A 14,000-nucleotide genomic window follows, 5' to 3' on the forward strand; every position below is an offset into this window, starting at 1 on the left:
GTAACGTGTCAGCATGTATGGCCGCTATAAAATGCCTTTGATGTCTTCTATGAAGTATTCTATGTTGTGGCAAACAACCAGGTGTAAAAAGAAAGCTGGAAAGAAACACGCTGACATGTACATAGACCCATTAATTATAGTGTGTCTACCTGTGTCAGTGTCTACGTTACATGTTCCCAATATAATAACCCCTACCGGATACACTGATGTGTGAAAGGGCCGTAATGACATTCTAAGCGACAATTATTTACTTACCGCAAGGTGATGAGCAGCCTTTCCTCAGCAGTGATCGCCTTCCTCATGACTGTATCAGCAAATGTAATATGAGGACCCAAGATTTCAAGCAGATGATCAAAGGCGGCGATTGGAAGCCGGCAGAAGGACGCAAACTTTTCAGGATATCTGCAAAGTAAAAAAAAAAGGTTAATAATGATTACATACTTTTATACACATTTTACATAGTAAAACTGCTTGAGTTATTTTACAACTTACCTCCTCAAATCATTATAAAGAACGTTAAAATGCCCTTTGTCGGTTCGGTCGACTAAGAGTGGGTGCACCCAAAATTTACGTCCTTGATTTCTCCTTCTGCGCTGCTGCTGCTGAGCCTAAAATGAAATTTTACATTTAGTAGACAGCACACTCAAAAAACAGACATGTGAACCATTTTCTGATTCATAACCCTAATCACATAAATACTCGTAATCAAAAACATAATATAAAGTCTGAATTCACAAACGACAACAATCCAAAATGTATTCATAATCCAAACAATAATCACAAACCGAACAAAACTACAACCCTAATCCAAAACCCAACCATAACCCTAATCCCATACCCAATCCATAATCCCATACCCAATCCCAAGTCTATATTATCCAAACACTAATCAATAACCTAACCCAATCACAAGCCTAATCCTAATTCCAGCCATATAACCCTATTCCCAACAAATCCCAATCCTATCCACAATGGAATCCCAAACATAATCACGGTCCTTATCCCAAAAAATATAAAAACTCAAACATCATCAAACCCTATTACCTGCTCTCTGTGCTGCATCAGGATTTCCAGCAAACACCCCAGCATGAGGATTCTGAACGGCCTGCGGACCATTTGGGGCTGCCCGCTGAAATCTTCATCCCGCTGGGCACTCTGCTGCTCATTTCTGTCAGTCATCATTATTGGTAAAAGCAAAATGGAGGCTGTGGGGGTTGGAGCAGGAAATGACATCACCTTTTTTTTTTCTTGAGTACAGTATTGTCCAACTTTATTTAATTTCTTCTAGTGCAAAACCGCAGACAATTCTGCCAAAAAGCCGCAGGAAAACCCGCAGAAAAAACCGCACCAAAACCGCACCAAAACCGCACATGCGGTTTCTGCCAAGAGGTGCGGTTTTGTCAACAAAAAAAAAGCAGGGAAATTTACTACATGTGCACATAGCCTAACAAATGGACCGTATTTTTATACGTTGTGTCTGACTCCAGCCTTAGGACACATGAAAAGGGGGAAAACTCCCAGCACACACTCGGAATGTGTTCATAAGTTCCTATTGACTGATGGATACTAACAAAATATGCCTTTGCATATCTCCCGGCAGGTATGTATAGGCATACTTTTTTTTAGATGTATTTGATATCAAAGTTGACAATGCAATTCAATACAACGGTATCCCACAACGAAAGTATAACTGTAGGGTATTGTTTTTTAATACGTGAACCTGTGCGCTATGTACAACACTATGTGGTCGTAAATGGGCTGTAAATATTTCACAGGCTTCTATGCAATGAAAGTAGTTTCAATCTATACTGAGGGGTGACTTGGTCCCCTTGTGAATAGACATGCACAAATATAGTGAGCTGCATTCGTAGGTAAGATACCTGTACGCTTGTGATTTGTATTATTAAATTAATAATAAATAATAATAATAAATTAAATTTATTATTATAAATATATTAAATTATTAAATTAGTGTAAAGCTAAAAATCCACTTATGGCATAATACCACACTGTACTATGGAGTCCTCTGGTATGGACCATGGGTCAATTGCTTCCAGGGAAGAAAAGAGTGCCTAGGCGAGTCACCATACAGCGGCACTCTAGAGCCTAAGTGCCAGTGTGTGCGTTGCCAAAACAGCTGATACTAGGATTGGGGGGCACATATATTACAAATGAGCTGTCGTTGTATTCCTACCTCATATTGGGTGAGGATACCGTTAGGTTCAGTAGGTTCGTCCCAGGAGAGAACAATAGCATCATCCAGTGGAGTGAGCATCAACGAGTCGGAAGGAATTCCTCCAGGCACTGAACAGTTAAAAAAAAAAGTAAATTAGCAATAATATTGGTTCTTTAATAACAAAGTTAGAACAACAATGGATTAGTCACAGGGCAAATAAGCATATTAGTAGACACAATTCAATAATTAGACTTTATATGGATTATTTCGGGAATACCTTTGTTGCCATGATATTTTTTTATTATTATTTCTATCCAGGTAACAGAAGTGAATTTCTAATTGTACGTAGAAATTTCAGTGCTGATACAAAAACAATATGTTATGTAATATAATATATACATAGTGACAGGAAATCAATATCTAATATCTAGATTTAATAGAGATATCAATATTGATAGAATTTTATGATGCATGCTTTTACAACAGTCTTGTAAGGTGTTTTATAGAACCTTTCCTGACAATTAGGCCGGAGTCACACTAGAGGGAAATACGGATGAGTGCTATGGAGAAAAAAATTGCATAGGCCTTGGACCAATGTTAATCTATGGGGCAGCTCCCATCATTCGTTTTTTATCTCGCCCGTATTATACGTGCGGGTAAAAATGCAGCATGCTGCGATTACCACCGTATCTCAGCCAAGACTTGCCAATGCAAGTCTATGGATGCGAGAAAAAAACGGATTACACATGGACCATGCGTGTGACTTGCGAGAAATACACATCGGTGTCCTTTAGAAAAGCCGGCAATTCAGTGCGCTATACTGTAAAATCACAATGATACGTTCAAATAGAATAGATAGAATACATGTAAAGTATACACATAATATAGGTGTATATATGTACATATATATGCTTATATATATATGTCAGTGAGACACATATATATATATATATATTTATTTCATAAAGATATAGATAGCAGAATAGGTTAAAATTCAATTGTCGGCATCTGTAAAATCATTACAGAACCCGACAGGATATGAGACATGGTTTACATACAGTAAACCATTGCATATCCGTAATTCTTTTATATGTCCCCCACTAATAAAGTTATTAGTGTATATGTGTAAAATTTTGGAGCTGTAGGTGTTAAATTAAAGGATTACTTCACTGAAAAACTGGTGTGGGCTCCTGTCCAATTTTCTCCGCCAGAGATGGCAAGCCAGTGACTGAAAGCACATATTAATAGCCAAGAGAGGGACCATGGTTTTTACACCCCCGCGGCTAAAAAAAATCTGCCCCCAGCCACCCCAGAAAAGGCGCTTACCCGCTCTCTTCCCATTGCCCTGTAGGGGTGGCATATGGGGTAATAAGTGGTTAATGTCACCTTGCTATTGTAAGGTGACATTAACAGGGCAATGGGAAGAGAGCTGGTACGTGCTGGAATTGGCACATCTTACAGATGCATCTTTTCTGGGGTGGCTGGGGGCAGATTTTTTTAGCCAGGGGGGGCCCAAAAACAATGGTCCCTCTCTTGGTTATTAATATGTGCTTTCAGTCACTGGCTTGCCATCTCTGGTGGAGAAGATTGGGCGGGAGCCCACGCCAGTTTTTTCCGTGAATCAATTATTTAATTTAACACCTACAGCTCCAAAATTTTACCTATTCTGCTCTCTACCTCTATATGAAATATATATATATATATATATATATATAGATGTGCCCCACTGACATATATATATATACTGCTCAAAAAAATAAAGGGAACACTAAACAATACATTGTATACATACTAGCTGAAGAGCCTGGCGCTGCCCGGGCATAGTAACTAACTGTGGTTAGTTATAACAAATTATAATTATCCTCCATCCCATAGTCCCATGCCCATAAACCCATCATACATATCCACCATCCCATAGGCCCATGCCCATATACCCATCATACATATTCGCCATCCCATAGTCGAGTGCCCATATACCCATCACAGATCCTTCATCTCATAGTCCCATGCCCATATACCCATCATACATATCCTCCATCCCATAGTCCCGTGCCCATATACCCATCATACATATCCGCCATCCCATAGTCCCGTGCCCATATACCCGTCATACATATCCTCCATCCCACAGTCCAGTGCCCATATACCGATCACAGATCCTCCATCCCATAGTCCAGGGCCCATATACCCATTATGATATCATCATCACCATGGCAACCATTATGACATAACCGTCACCATTGCAACCTATTAAGACATCATCATCACCATTGCAACCATTGTGACAGCATCTTCGCCATTGCAACCTATTATGACATTAGCGTCGCCATTAGAGTTGAGCGATACCGTCCGATACTTCAAAGTATCGGATCGGAATGGATCGGCCGATCTTAAAAAAAAGTATTGGTATCGCCGATTCCGATACCGGAAGTCCCATTCAAGTCTATGGGACTTCCGGTATCGGAATAAGAAAAATCCTGTTTTTGCCTTGTACAGCCTCTCTGGGGTCTGTACGGGCCTTTCGGGGGGCTGTGCCGGCCTGCCAGGGGGTCTGTGCAGGCTCCGGGGGGCTGTGCCGGCCTGCCGGTGGTCTGTGCAGGCTCCGGTGGGCTGTGCCGGCCTGCCGGGGGGCTGTGCCGGCCTGCCGGTGGTCTGTGCAGGCTCCGGTGGAATTTCCCACGCAGCAATGGCATAAAGTGAGACTAGGGACTTTTTTTTTTTAAGTGGCGGAGGAATACAATGCGGAAGGATACCTACCTTCCGTCATTGGATTCCTGCAGCCCGTAGAGAACGGCAGCATCAGCTGATGCTGCAGTTCTCTACCCAAGATCGTCGTGGGACACACTCGTGGACTGCTTCGGATCGTGGGTGAGCATTTTTGTGGTTTGTTATGTTAATATTTATTCCGTAAAAGACAATGGCTTCGGGGAACAATGTGACAAGTATTGGTAAGTATGTTACTCTATGTTATATGTACTGTATGTCTATGTATGTATTGTATGAATGTATTGTATGTAGTATGTATGTAGTATATATGTGGTATGTATGTAGCATGTAGTATGTATGTAGTATGTATGTAGCATGCATGTAGCATGCAGTATGTATGTAGCATGCATGTAGTATATATGTAGTATGTATGTAGCATGTAGTATGTATGTAGTATGTATGTGGTATGTATGTAGCATGTAGTATGTATGTAGCATGCATGTAGTATGTATGTAGTATGTATGTAGCATGTAGTATGTATGTAGCATGCATGTAGTATATATGTAGTATGTATGTAGCATGTAGTATGTATGTAGCATGCATGTAGTATGTATGTAGTATGTATGTAGTATGTATGTGGTATGTATGTAGCATGTAGTATGTATGTAGCATGCATGTAGTATATATGTGTTATGTATGTAGCATGCATGTAGTATGTATGTAGCATGCATGTAGTATATATGTGTTATGTATGTAGCATGCATGTAGTATGTATGTAGTATGTATGTAGTATGTATGTGGTATGTATGTAGCATGCATGTAGTATGTATGTAGTATATATGTGGTATGTATGTAGTATGTATGTAGTATGTATGTAGTATGTATGTAGCATGCAGTATGTATGTAGCATGTATGTAGTATGTATGTAGTATGCATGTAGTATATATGTAGTATGTATGTAGCATGTAGTATGTATGTAGCATGCATGTAGTATATATGTAGTATGTATGTAGCATGTAGTATGTATGTAGCATGCATGTAGTATATATGTAGTATGTATGTAGCATGTAGTATGTATGTAGCATGCATGTAGTATGTATGTAGTATGTATGTAGTATTTTTTTTTTTTTAACATTTAACACATTAGCCGGATGATGGGACTACTACTGTCCCATCATTGGCTAATGTGTCAATCACTGTCATGGTAGCAGGCATCACCAGATGGGACTTATAGTCCCATCGGACGATGCTTGCACAGACCCCCGGACATCAGCACAGCCCCCCGGCAGGCCGGCACAGCCCCCCGCAGGCCGGTACAGACCCCCACAGGGTGCACAGACCACCGGCAGGCCGGCACAGCCCCCCGGCAGGCCGGTACAGACCCCCACAGGGTGCACAGACCACCGGCAGGCCGGCACAGCCCCCCGGCAGGCCGGTACAGACCCCGGGCAGTCCACACAGCCCCCCGGCAGGCCGGCAGAGACCCCCGGAAGGCCCGAAATGACGGCGCATCATGATGACGTCATTTCAGCTGTCAATCAACTTTGAACTTCCGATTCCGATGCCGACTTCCGATATTGAAAAAATATCGGAAGTCGGTATCGGAATTCCGATACAGCAAGTATCGGCCGATACCCGATACTTGCGGTATCGGAATGCTCAACACTAGTCGCCCTTGCAACCATTATGACATCATAATGAGGGGCGGGGCTTGCAACCTATGATGACATCAGCATCACCATGGCAACCATTATGACATCATAATGAGAGGTGGGGCTTGATACACACACACTTTTTCCCCAATATGTAGATAGGGGCAAAATTATTTGGTGAATTGGAACGCGCGGGGTTTAAATTTCGCCTCACAACATAGTCTATGACGCTCTCGGGGTCCAGATGTGTGACTGTGCCAAATTTTGTGGCTGTAGCTGCGACGGTGCGGATGCCAATCCTGGACATACACACACACATACATACATACATACACACACTTGAGCTTTATTTATTAGATATATATACTATATAATTATTCACGAATATTTGAGGCTATGGACCCACTATATGTCCATTTTGCAAACCAGAGAGAAAATCTCACCATACGGATGTCACACGGATACTTTGATTCAAGGAAATCGCAACCTCGCATTGCACACTGATGACATACGGATCACTGTTCATGAAACATTTCTGCGATTCTCGTGTGTGAAAAGCGGACCAATTTTTTATACGTTGTGTGTGACTCCAGCCTTAGCTGTGATTTTAGCAGTGGGAAACTCTCAGGCAAAACAAGCTGATGATACAAACCATCTTCCTGCGTATAGCAAGTAACCTCCTTGCCCTCTTTTCGGCCCTCTGGATTAGATATTGCAAGACGACAGTGTACAGCACTGTACGGAGGGAGAGAACGAAGGGTATACTGGCTAGCACCCCCCTCCACTGTTACACAGTCTTGCAAAGTGCTGGATTCATGGTGGTGACACAGCGTCACTGAGTAGGTATGACAGCGGGTGATGTTAAAGCCAACCGCTTCCCAGTGCAGAGTTAGTTGGCGCGGTTGCTCTGCTGTGCATGAAAGGCCTTTGGGTGCTCGCATGGGCTCTGCAAGGAGGACAAAAATTGAACAGTTTATAAATGTCATCTCTGGTTCGCTAAATGTCATTTGGCATAAAATGGTACTGTGGACTCTAAACACTATGACACTGCTTGTTGGATCCTAAAAAATTCACTTGACACATACATTATATTCATAAGGTCTCCTACCTGCACACTTTGTCCTGCTGATGAGTGCAGGTCCAGGTCTCCCAGTGCCCCCCTCACCAGGCCGAGTGAGTAACACAGACAGGTGATACTGTGAATCAGGGTCCAAGTGCCACAGCTTGTATGTGTGTGAAGTGACAGCATGCCTTTCCCGCCAGGATCCACCACTCACACGATACTCAATTTCCCTGCGCACGATGGGCCCATCACCGGTAATGGAGCGAGTATTTAGTTGTACAACCAAATAGGTGGGACCAGCCCTTAGAAGTTGAGGTGGAGCTATAGGCGTTGGTGGTTCTGTGTGATATTGAGTGATAATAGGTTAGTATGAGATCAGTAACAAAGTGATTCAGGACAGCAATGTGATTAATTTGGATATTACAAATGCTAAAGGAATGGAAGCAGGAGGTGAAAAACTGGAGATTCATTCAAAAATTGATTTTTAAGGAGCAAAATTGGTCCAAAAATTGCCTTTTTAAGTATTAAAAAGAATGAACACATGCACTTCAATGTGAAATTGACTTTCTGTTCATATGTTCAGTCTTTGGAGCTCCTTTTATCCTTTTCAAGTTTCCAATATGCCAAGCAGCTTAAAAAAGGGACCTAATCATTCTTTAGGTGGCTTCCACTTGGAAGTTTGCACATTATTTTATATATACAAGTTAAAAAAACGCCAGCAACATGAGGAAAATCACCGCCAGCGTCTCCTAAATCATCATCCTTGTGTGATAAAACTTGGGTGGTATGCTAGCTTCTCAAAGATGTCATCTGCAGATACCCCAACTATCTGATCAAAACCTAGAGGTATGTGAACTCAGTGGTTTTTGGAAAGTTTCTGCTCCAAAAACTCAGCAAAAAATCCCAGGGTGAACACACAACAGTAAAGACAAATCTTCGGAAGGATAATCATATATTTTCTGCTCTCACCTTTCACCACAAGCTCAGCAAAGTTGGACACTCCTGCACCAAAAATGGAGCGACTCACACAGCGATATAGGTCCTGATCATCTCTTCCAGCTTCAAACAGCTGGAAAGAAGCCAAGAGCCGCCAGTGACTGACATGTTGAATTATCCCTGAAGATGTGATGCCTCCATTTTGCCTCTGTAAACCGACAATAAATTTAGATGATTAAAACCAATCCGAGTCAGAGGTTGCATCTCAACCGTGATCTTCACAAAAGCGTATTCAGCCGAGACAAGTGTCTTACGCAGTACTTTGTATGAATATCCGGCTTGTGAATGAACGTGATTACTCAGTTTATGAATGAATGTACCCCATCACATTCCTTTGACACATCAACTACTCATTTCCCAGGAGCGCTGCAATCACTAAATTATACCAAAGTTAAACTATGAGTAGACGCTATCATTTGTTCAAGACGTAACCATAGAAACTTATACTTTCTTCTGCAAACTTTATGTTCATCTGCATTGCACAGAAAAGTCGTACTCGCAGCTGAATAGGCACAATGTAGTCATACTGAGGAATTGTGTCACCGACACAATAACCATAGGCATCTCTGTTCGCATTCAGACGCCACATTCCCTAATTGGCTTCATGCCATCCTATTCAAACCCCTGCCATCTATATACCCCATTCGGTTCAGTGTTCATAAATGACGCTTCTTCTCACCTGCAGAAGGAAGGTCTCGCCTTCATTTGCCCTGCCAGCAGCAGGGCACTGAAATGTGGCATTCTGCCCAGCGTTAACTTCCACCTCCCCAAGCCGGGAGAAGTGAGGAGCCTGGGCTGTGAGAGAAGAAGTCGTTAAAGAGACTTTTCATTTCCTATAAGACCAAAGTGTCAGGCTCTGAATTACTCACTGCAGGGGTAACTAAGAAGAAGAATATCATCCAGTGCAATGTATCCTAGTGGAGTTCCTGACACCTCCGCTTCAAACAGTACCTACAATAAAACGCAAAAACAGATCCAATAGCAGAGTGACCAATTAAAAACAAAAACCTAGTTTCTTTGTACTTAGGGCTCCACTATTGGTATTATTCTGACATTACATAGTATATTGCTACAAAGCAAGGTATGGGACAGCGACTACAGCAACAATACACTTGTAGTAATCAGTTTGTACTGGATTAGCAGTGTTGCCAACTGTTCGCATTATTTCAGCTCCATAAGACCATGCCACGTACCAGTCATTTTGTAATCCTGTGTGCCAGCACTTTTCTTAATTATTACATACTGCTTGCTTCAGATACAGGATGTTGGTCAGTTATGCCTTAAAGGGGTATTCCCATCTCTAAAATCCTATCCAAATATCTAGTAGGTGTAATACTACTACTACTACTAATACTAATAATAATAGCAAATACCTACAAGTAAAATGTAGTATAGTTTTTCTTATTCACTATGTCTTTTTCCTCATGTGCAGGCATTGCAGGGCCTTAGGTATCCATGGTTACGACCACTGATATAGTGACAGCTAGTGGTCGTAACCATGGATACCTAAGGTCTTGCAATGCCTGCACATGAGGAAAGAGACATTGTGAGGCATAAAAACTATGCTACATTTGTAATTGGAGGTCCTTGCTAATATTATTATTATTACAACTACTACATATTGGGATAGGATCTTGGAGATGGAACTACCCCTTTAATTCAGTTGCCAGTATGCCAAGACTAAACCACTATTGTGGGCTTTGTCTCACACAAAATGTATCAGGCCATTTTCCCCCTGTGTCTGACCAGGTATATTTTTGGGATATTTCAGAACTGTGACATTTTTTTCTCATTCAGATATGCAAATAACTTTTCCATCTTTTTTATGATTTGTGAGATCTATTTTTTGTCTTATTTTCATATACTCTTTTTTTCACAAAGGAACACTAAAATTCACTTTACAATTTGTTCTGTAGCAATTCATTTTTATCTATCGGACAATTTTGGCAGTGACTTTTTTAATGTGTTTATTTTCTTTCTGCTTTTTTATTTACCGTATTTATTTTTCATTTATTTATCACATTGGCATCCAAAAGGGTAATAAAAGATCTACGGGGGGACATTTCAACATTTAATTACTTAATTTCTTAACTGATTTTTCCTGTAACTGGGATTGGCATATTAGCCCCATTTACACTGGAAATTTAGCCTCCTGGCTTCATAGCAGAGATGACTGGAACTTCTAGGACCCAGCAGTTTCGGCTCCCTCACTACAACCATCAATCACATGACCACTGGGTCCGTAGGAGGCAGCTCAGTAAGTACATGGAGGTTGTGTACAGCCCCATTCTATGACCTTTTTGCGGAGTTAAATAAGATCCATGACAAATTTTCAGTCTCATTTCTAGAAAACAAGCTCAAGGGAGGAATTTGTGGGCTTGATCTAAAGCTTTCAGAATGGTGCTGCAGGACAAGGTGGGTAACACGTTCTGCCATTTTGTTAGCTGAAATTGAAATTGCTCATAATCCAGGGCGACATGGATGAATTTGTAATTGGTGGCTATTTGGGAAGATGTTCTAGTATTTTTGTTACATAACTCTTAGCTTGTAGGTATTGGAAAAGAAGGGGTTTTTCTTTTTATGGTAAAATGACATGTAAACATGATTCTGTCTGGGTTGGCCTCCACCGAGCCAGGGCGTAATGTCAGGCAGCTGTCACATTGGTCTCATCATCCGGAGGGCCGTCTTCAGCAGAATAAAAAGGGAGAAGCTGTGGGAGGGATGCAGGATCAATAAACAATGTCTCGATAAACAATGTCTAGACCTCAGGCACAAAAGAGAAAAAACAACTTGCTGTTATTGGAGCAGTTGATGATGATGATTACAGCTCTTCACAGTTATTCAGTACTTCTGCGCCAACAGCCTCTTATGGTTTAGTGAACCAGCTCTATTCCAGTAATGTGTAGCAGCGCTCCTCACTCCCGCTGCATATAGCACTATATGTGCACCAAAACTTCTCACCTCAGCCTGGACCTTGGCGTCCATGGCACCTCAATCTTACAGGAAGGTACCTCAGCTCTCTTCCCACTGCTGACACCTAAGGATCGTGTCTAGACATTTCTCCTCTGATTCGTCTGGCAGTTGGGCTCTTCTTGAATCGCGCAGGGCACTATGTCCCATGCAGCTGCACAGATTTTACTGGAGTCTCGGCAGCAACGGCACAGGGCGCAGGGCTGCTTCTCCTGGGCTTAGTCGTTCTTTTATGGAGGGTTGCTACAAAACTTCACAATATCCCTTACAATAATTACATCTGTATGGGTGTAAAAATGGCTGAAGAGCTGGCTTCTCACACCATCAGAGTTCACAGACTTGTATGACGCCTGTTTTTGCAGGGCGCCTCAATTCTCCACATCAGTACAATTACAGGAATACAAAGCTTACATATATATTTTTTTTTTATTTAAGAGGCGAATCAATTCAGAAGTTTGTAAAGAAAACTTTTACAACAATGGAGCTGTGTGAGAGCTTGTTTTTTGATCGCTTTTTAGTGTATTTTTTAGGGAGATGTGGAAGTGAAAAAATGCAATTCTGTCATTTTGAGTATTCTCTTTATGGTATTTACCATACTGGTTAATTCATTTAATATTTTAAAAGACATTGATGAACGTGGAAATACTGAATATGTTTATTTTTTTACTTATATATCTTTAATGGGGGAAAAGGAGGTTATTTGAATTTTTTAGAATTTTTTTTCTAGAGTTTTAAAAACTTTTTTAAATTTTTGTTTTAGTTTCCCTAGTGGACTTGAACTTACCAGAATTTGATAATTTGAACACATACTATAGAATGCGATATTGCAGTCTATAGTACTACATACAATATATGCAATACTGAAAAATATAGTATAGATATTGCAGCTGTAGTACTATAGCATATAGTGTAAATTGCGGTCTCCTATGAAGCTCAACCCATGGCTGAGCTTCACAAGTGGACCAAGGTGACAGTGACAGGGACCTTCAGCAAGTCGCTACCTACCTTTGTCACCCATCATCATTTAAATGCTACCGTCAGAGGTTGACAGTGGCATCGAAATGGTTATCAGAAGCAACTGGACCTCAGCTTTGGCCGCTGCTGTTAGAGAGAGATACCGACATGTCCTCAGTGCCATCCATACTTGTGGATCTCAGCGCAGGACCTACGATACCTGTCAAAAGTTTGGACACATCTGCTCATGCAATGGCTTTATTCTTTTGGCAATGTGCACACTGTAGGCTCAGGCTGAAGGCAGCAAAGGAGCAAATTATAACAAAAGGTAAAGAAACTCATGTGAAACAAACCATATTATGCATTAAACCTTATATTACTCAAAGTAGCCCCTTTCTACACTGAAGACAGCTTTACAGCCACTTGGCATTTTCATAAGCAAGTCTATATTAACTAGGGTCATAGGAGTCATAGATTGATATATATTTTGCAAAAGGTTCAGCAAAACTTGTAGATGATTTAAATTCACGCTCATTGTGGGCTTGAGTTCAGAAGACAGTCCCAATTAGGGATTGGCCATTCTTAAAAATAGTAAGTGTGCATACAGAAAAAAAAATGTGAATCACTATGTACAGTAGGACCACCTATTAGACTCCTTAGTCCACAGTCCCTTTTTTTGCAGAAAACTGTGTATCTCCATAACATGACGCCAAATGTGGTGAAAATGTTTCATGCAACACTTTCCCTTTAAAATTAGGGTCCTGTCTAATCGATCATCTGATGTATTATTGAGATGATGTTTGAGACCACTAATAATGCCAGAAAAAAAGGAATGTAAATCCAAGCCAGAGGAGCAATGCTTTTGATAATGTCTGGATTATAGAACCCCAAAATTCTATGATTTGCAAGAAATGTCTTCAACTTACGTTAACTCAGCCTTCATTTGAGGTTTAATGTGGCATTATTCACACCCTATGTGCATACTTGAGTAAAATCTGTTTAGATGCTCTGGCTGAATTCTATAAGAATGGTACAAGAACGCAGACAAAATATAAGCTAAAGATGGCTGTCTGGAGTCTAAAGCCCCCGTCACAGTAAGCGACGCACCAGCGATCCCGACAATATGACCTGGTCAGGATCGCTGGTGTGTCACTACATGATCGCTGGTGAGCTGTCAAACACGCAGATCTCACCAGCGATCAGAACCAGCGACGACGCGGGTAACAAGCGAGCGCGTCGCTTAGTTACCCGCTGTGTACCCTGGATACCAACGTGCTTGCACTGGGAGCTGGTATCCAAGGTAAACAGCGGGTATCTAAGCGCGTGCGTCGCTAAGTTACCCGCTGTTTACCTTGGATATCAGCTCCCAGCGTCTGCTTACAGCGCTGGGAGCTCGCTGATCTATGGTCTCCCGCTGCCACACGCAGCGATGCGTGCTGGCCAGCGGGAGACCAACGATCAAAAAATGGCCCACGACATTAGA

At 41.5% G+C, this 14,000-nt stretch overlaps 1 protein-coding gene across 6 annotated transcripts in view; it reads right to left on the reverse strand.

The window, feature by feature from the left end:
• The window catches only part of LOC141076086 (receptor-type tyrosine-protein phosphatase U-like), a 240,061-nt gene that overhangs the window by 101,371 nt on the left and 124,690 nt on the right, over nt 1-14,000 (reverse strand). For all 6 annotated transcript variants that reach the window (XM_073563349.1, XM_073563387.1, XM_073563370.1 and 3 more), the window contains exons 4-9: nt 9,463-9,544; nt 9,273-9,388; nt 8,567-8,741; nt 7,643-7,936; nt 7,187-7,480; nt 2,195-2,304 (exon numbers count right to left, since the gene is read on the reverse strand). In XM_073563349.1, coding sequence (XP_073419450.1) covers nt 2,195-2,304; nt 7,187-7,480; nt 7,643-7,936; nt 8,567-8,741; nt 9,273-9,388; nt 9,463-9,544 — 1,071 coding nt within the window. The remainder of the gene's footprint in view (nt 1-2,194; nt 2,305-7,186; nt 7,481-7,642; nt 7,937-8,566; nt 8,742-9,272; nt 9,389-9,462; nt 9,545-14,000) is intronic.

The sequence above is a fragment of the Dendrobates tinctorius genome, unplaced genomic scaffold (assembly GCF_039654945.1).
Source record: "Dendrobates tinctorius isolate UK_male_01 unplaced genomic scaffold, ASM3965494v1 ptg000015l, whole genome shotgun sequence".
In the NCBI taxonomy this organism is placed as follows: Eukaryota; Metazoa; Chordata; class Amphibia; order Anura; family Dendrobatidae; genus Dendrobates; species Dendrobates tinctorius.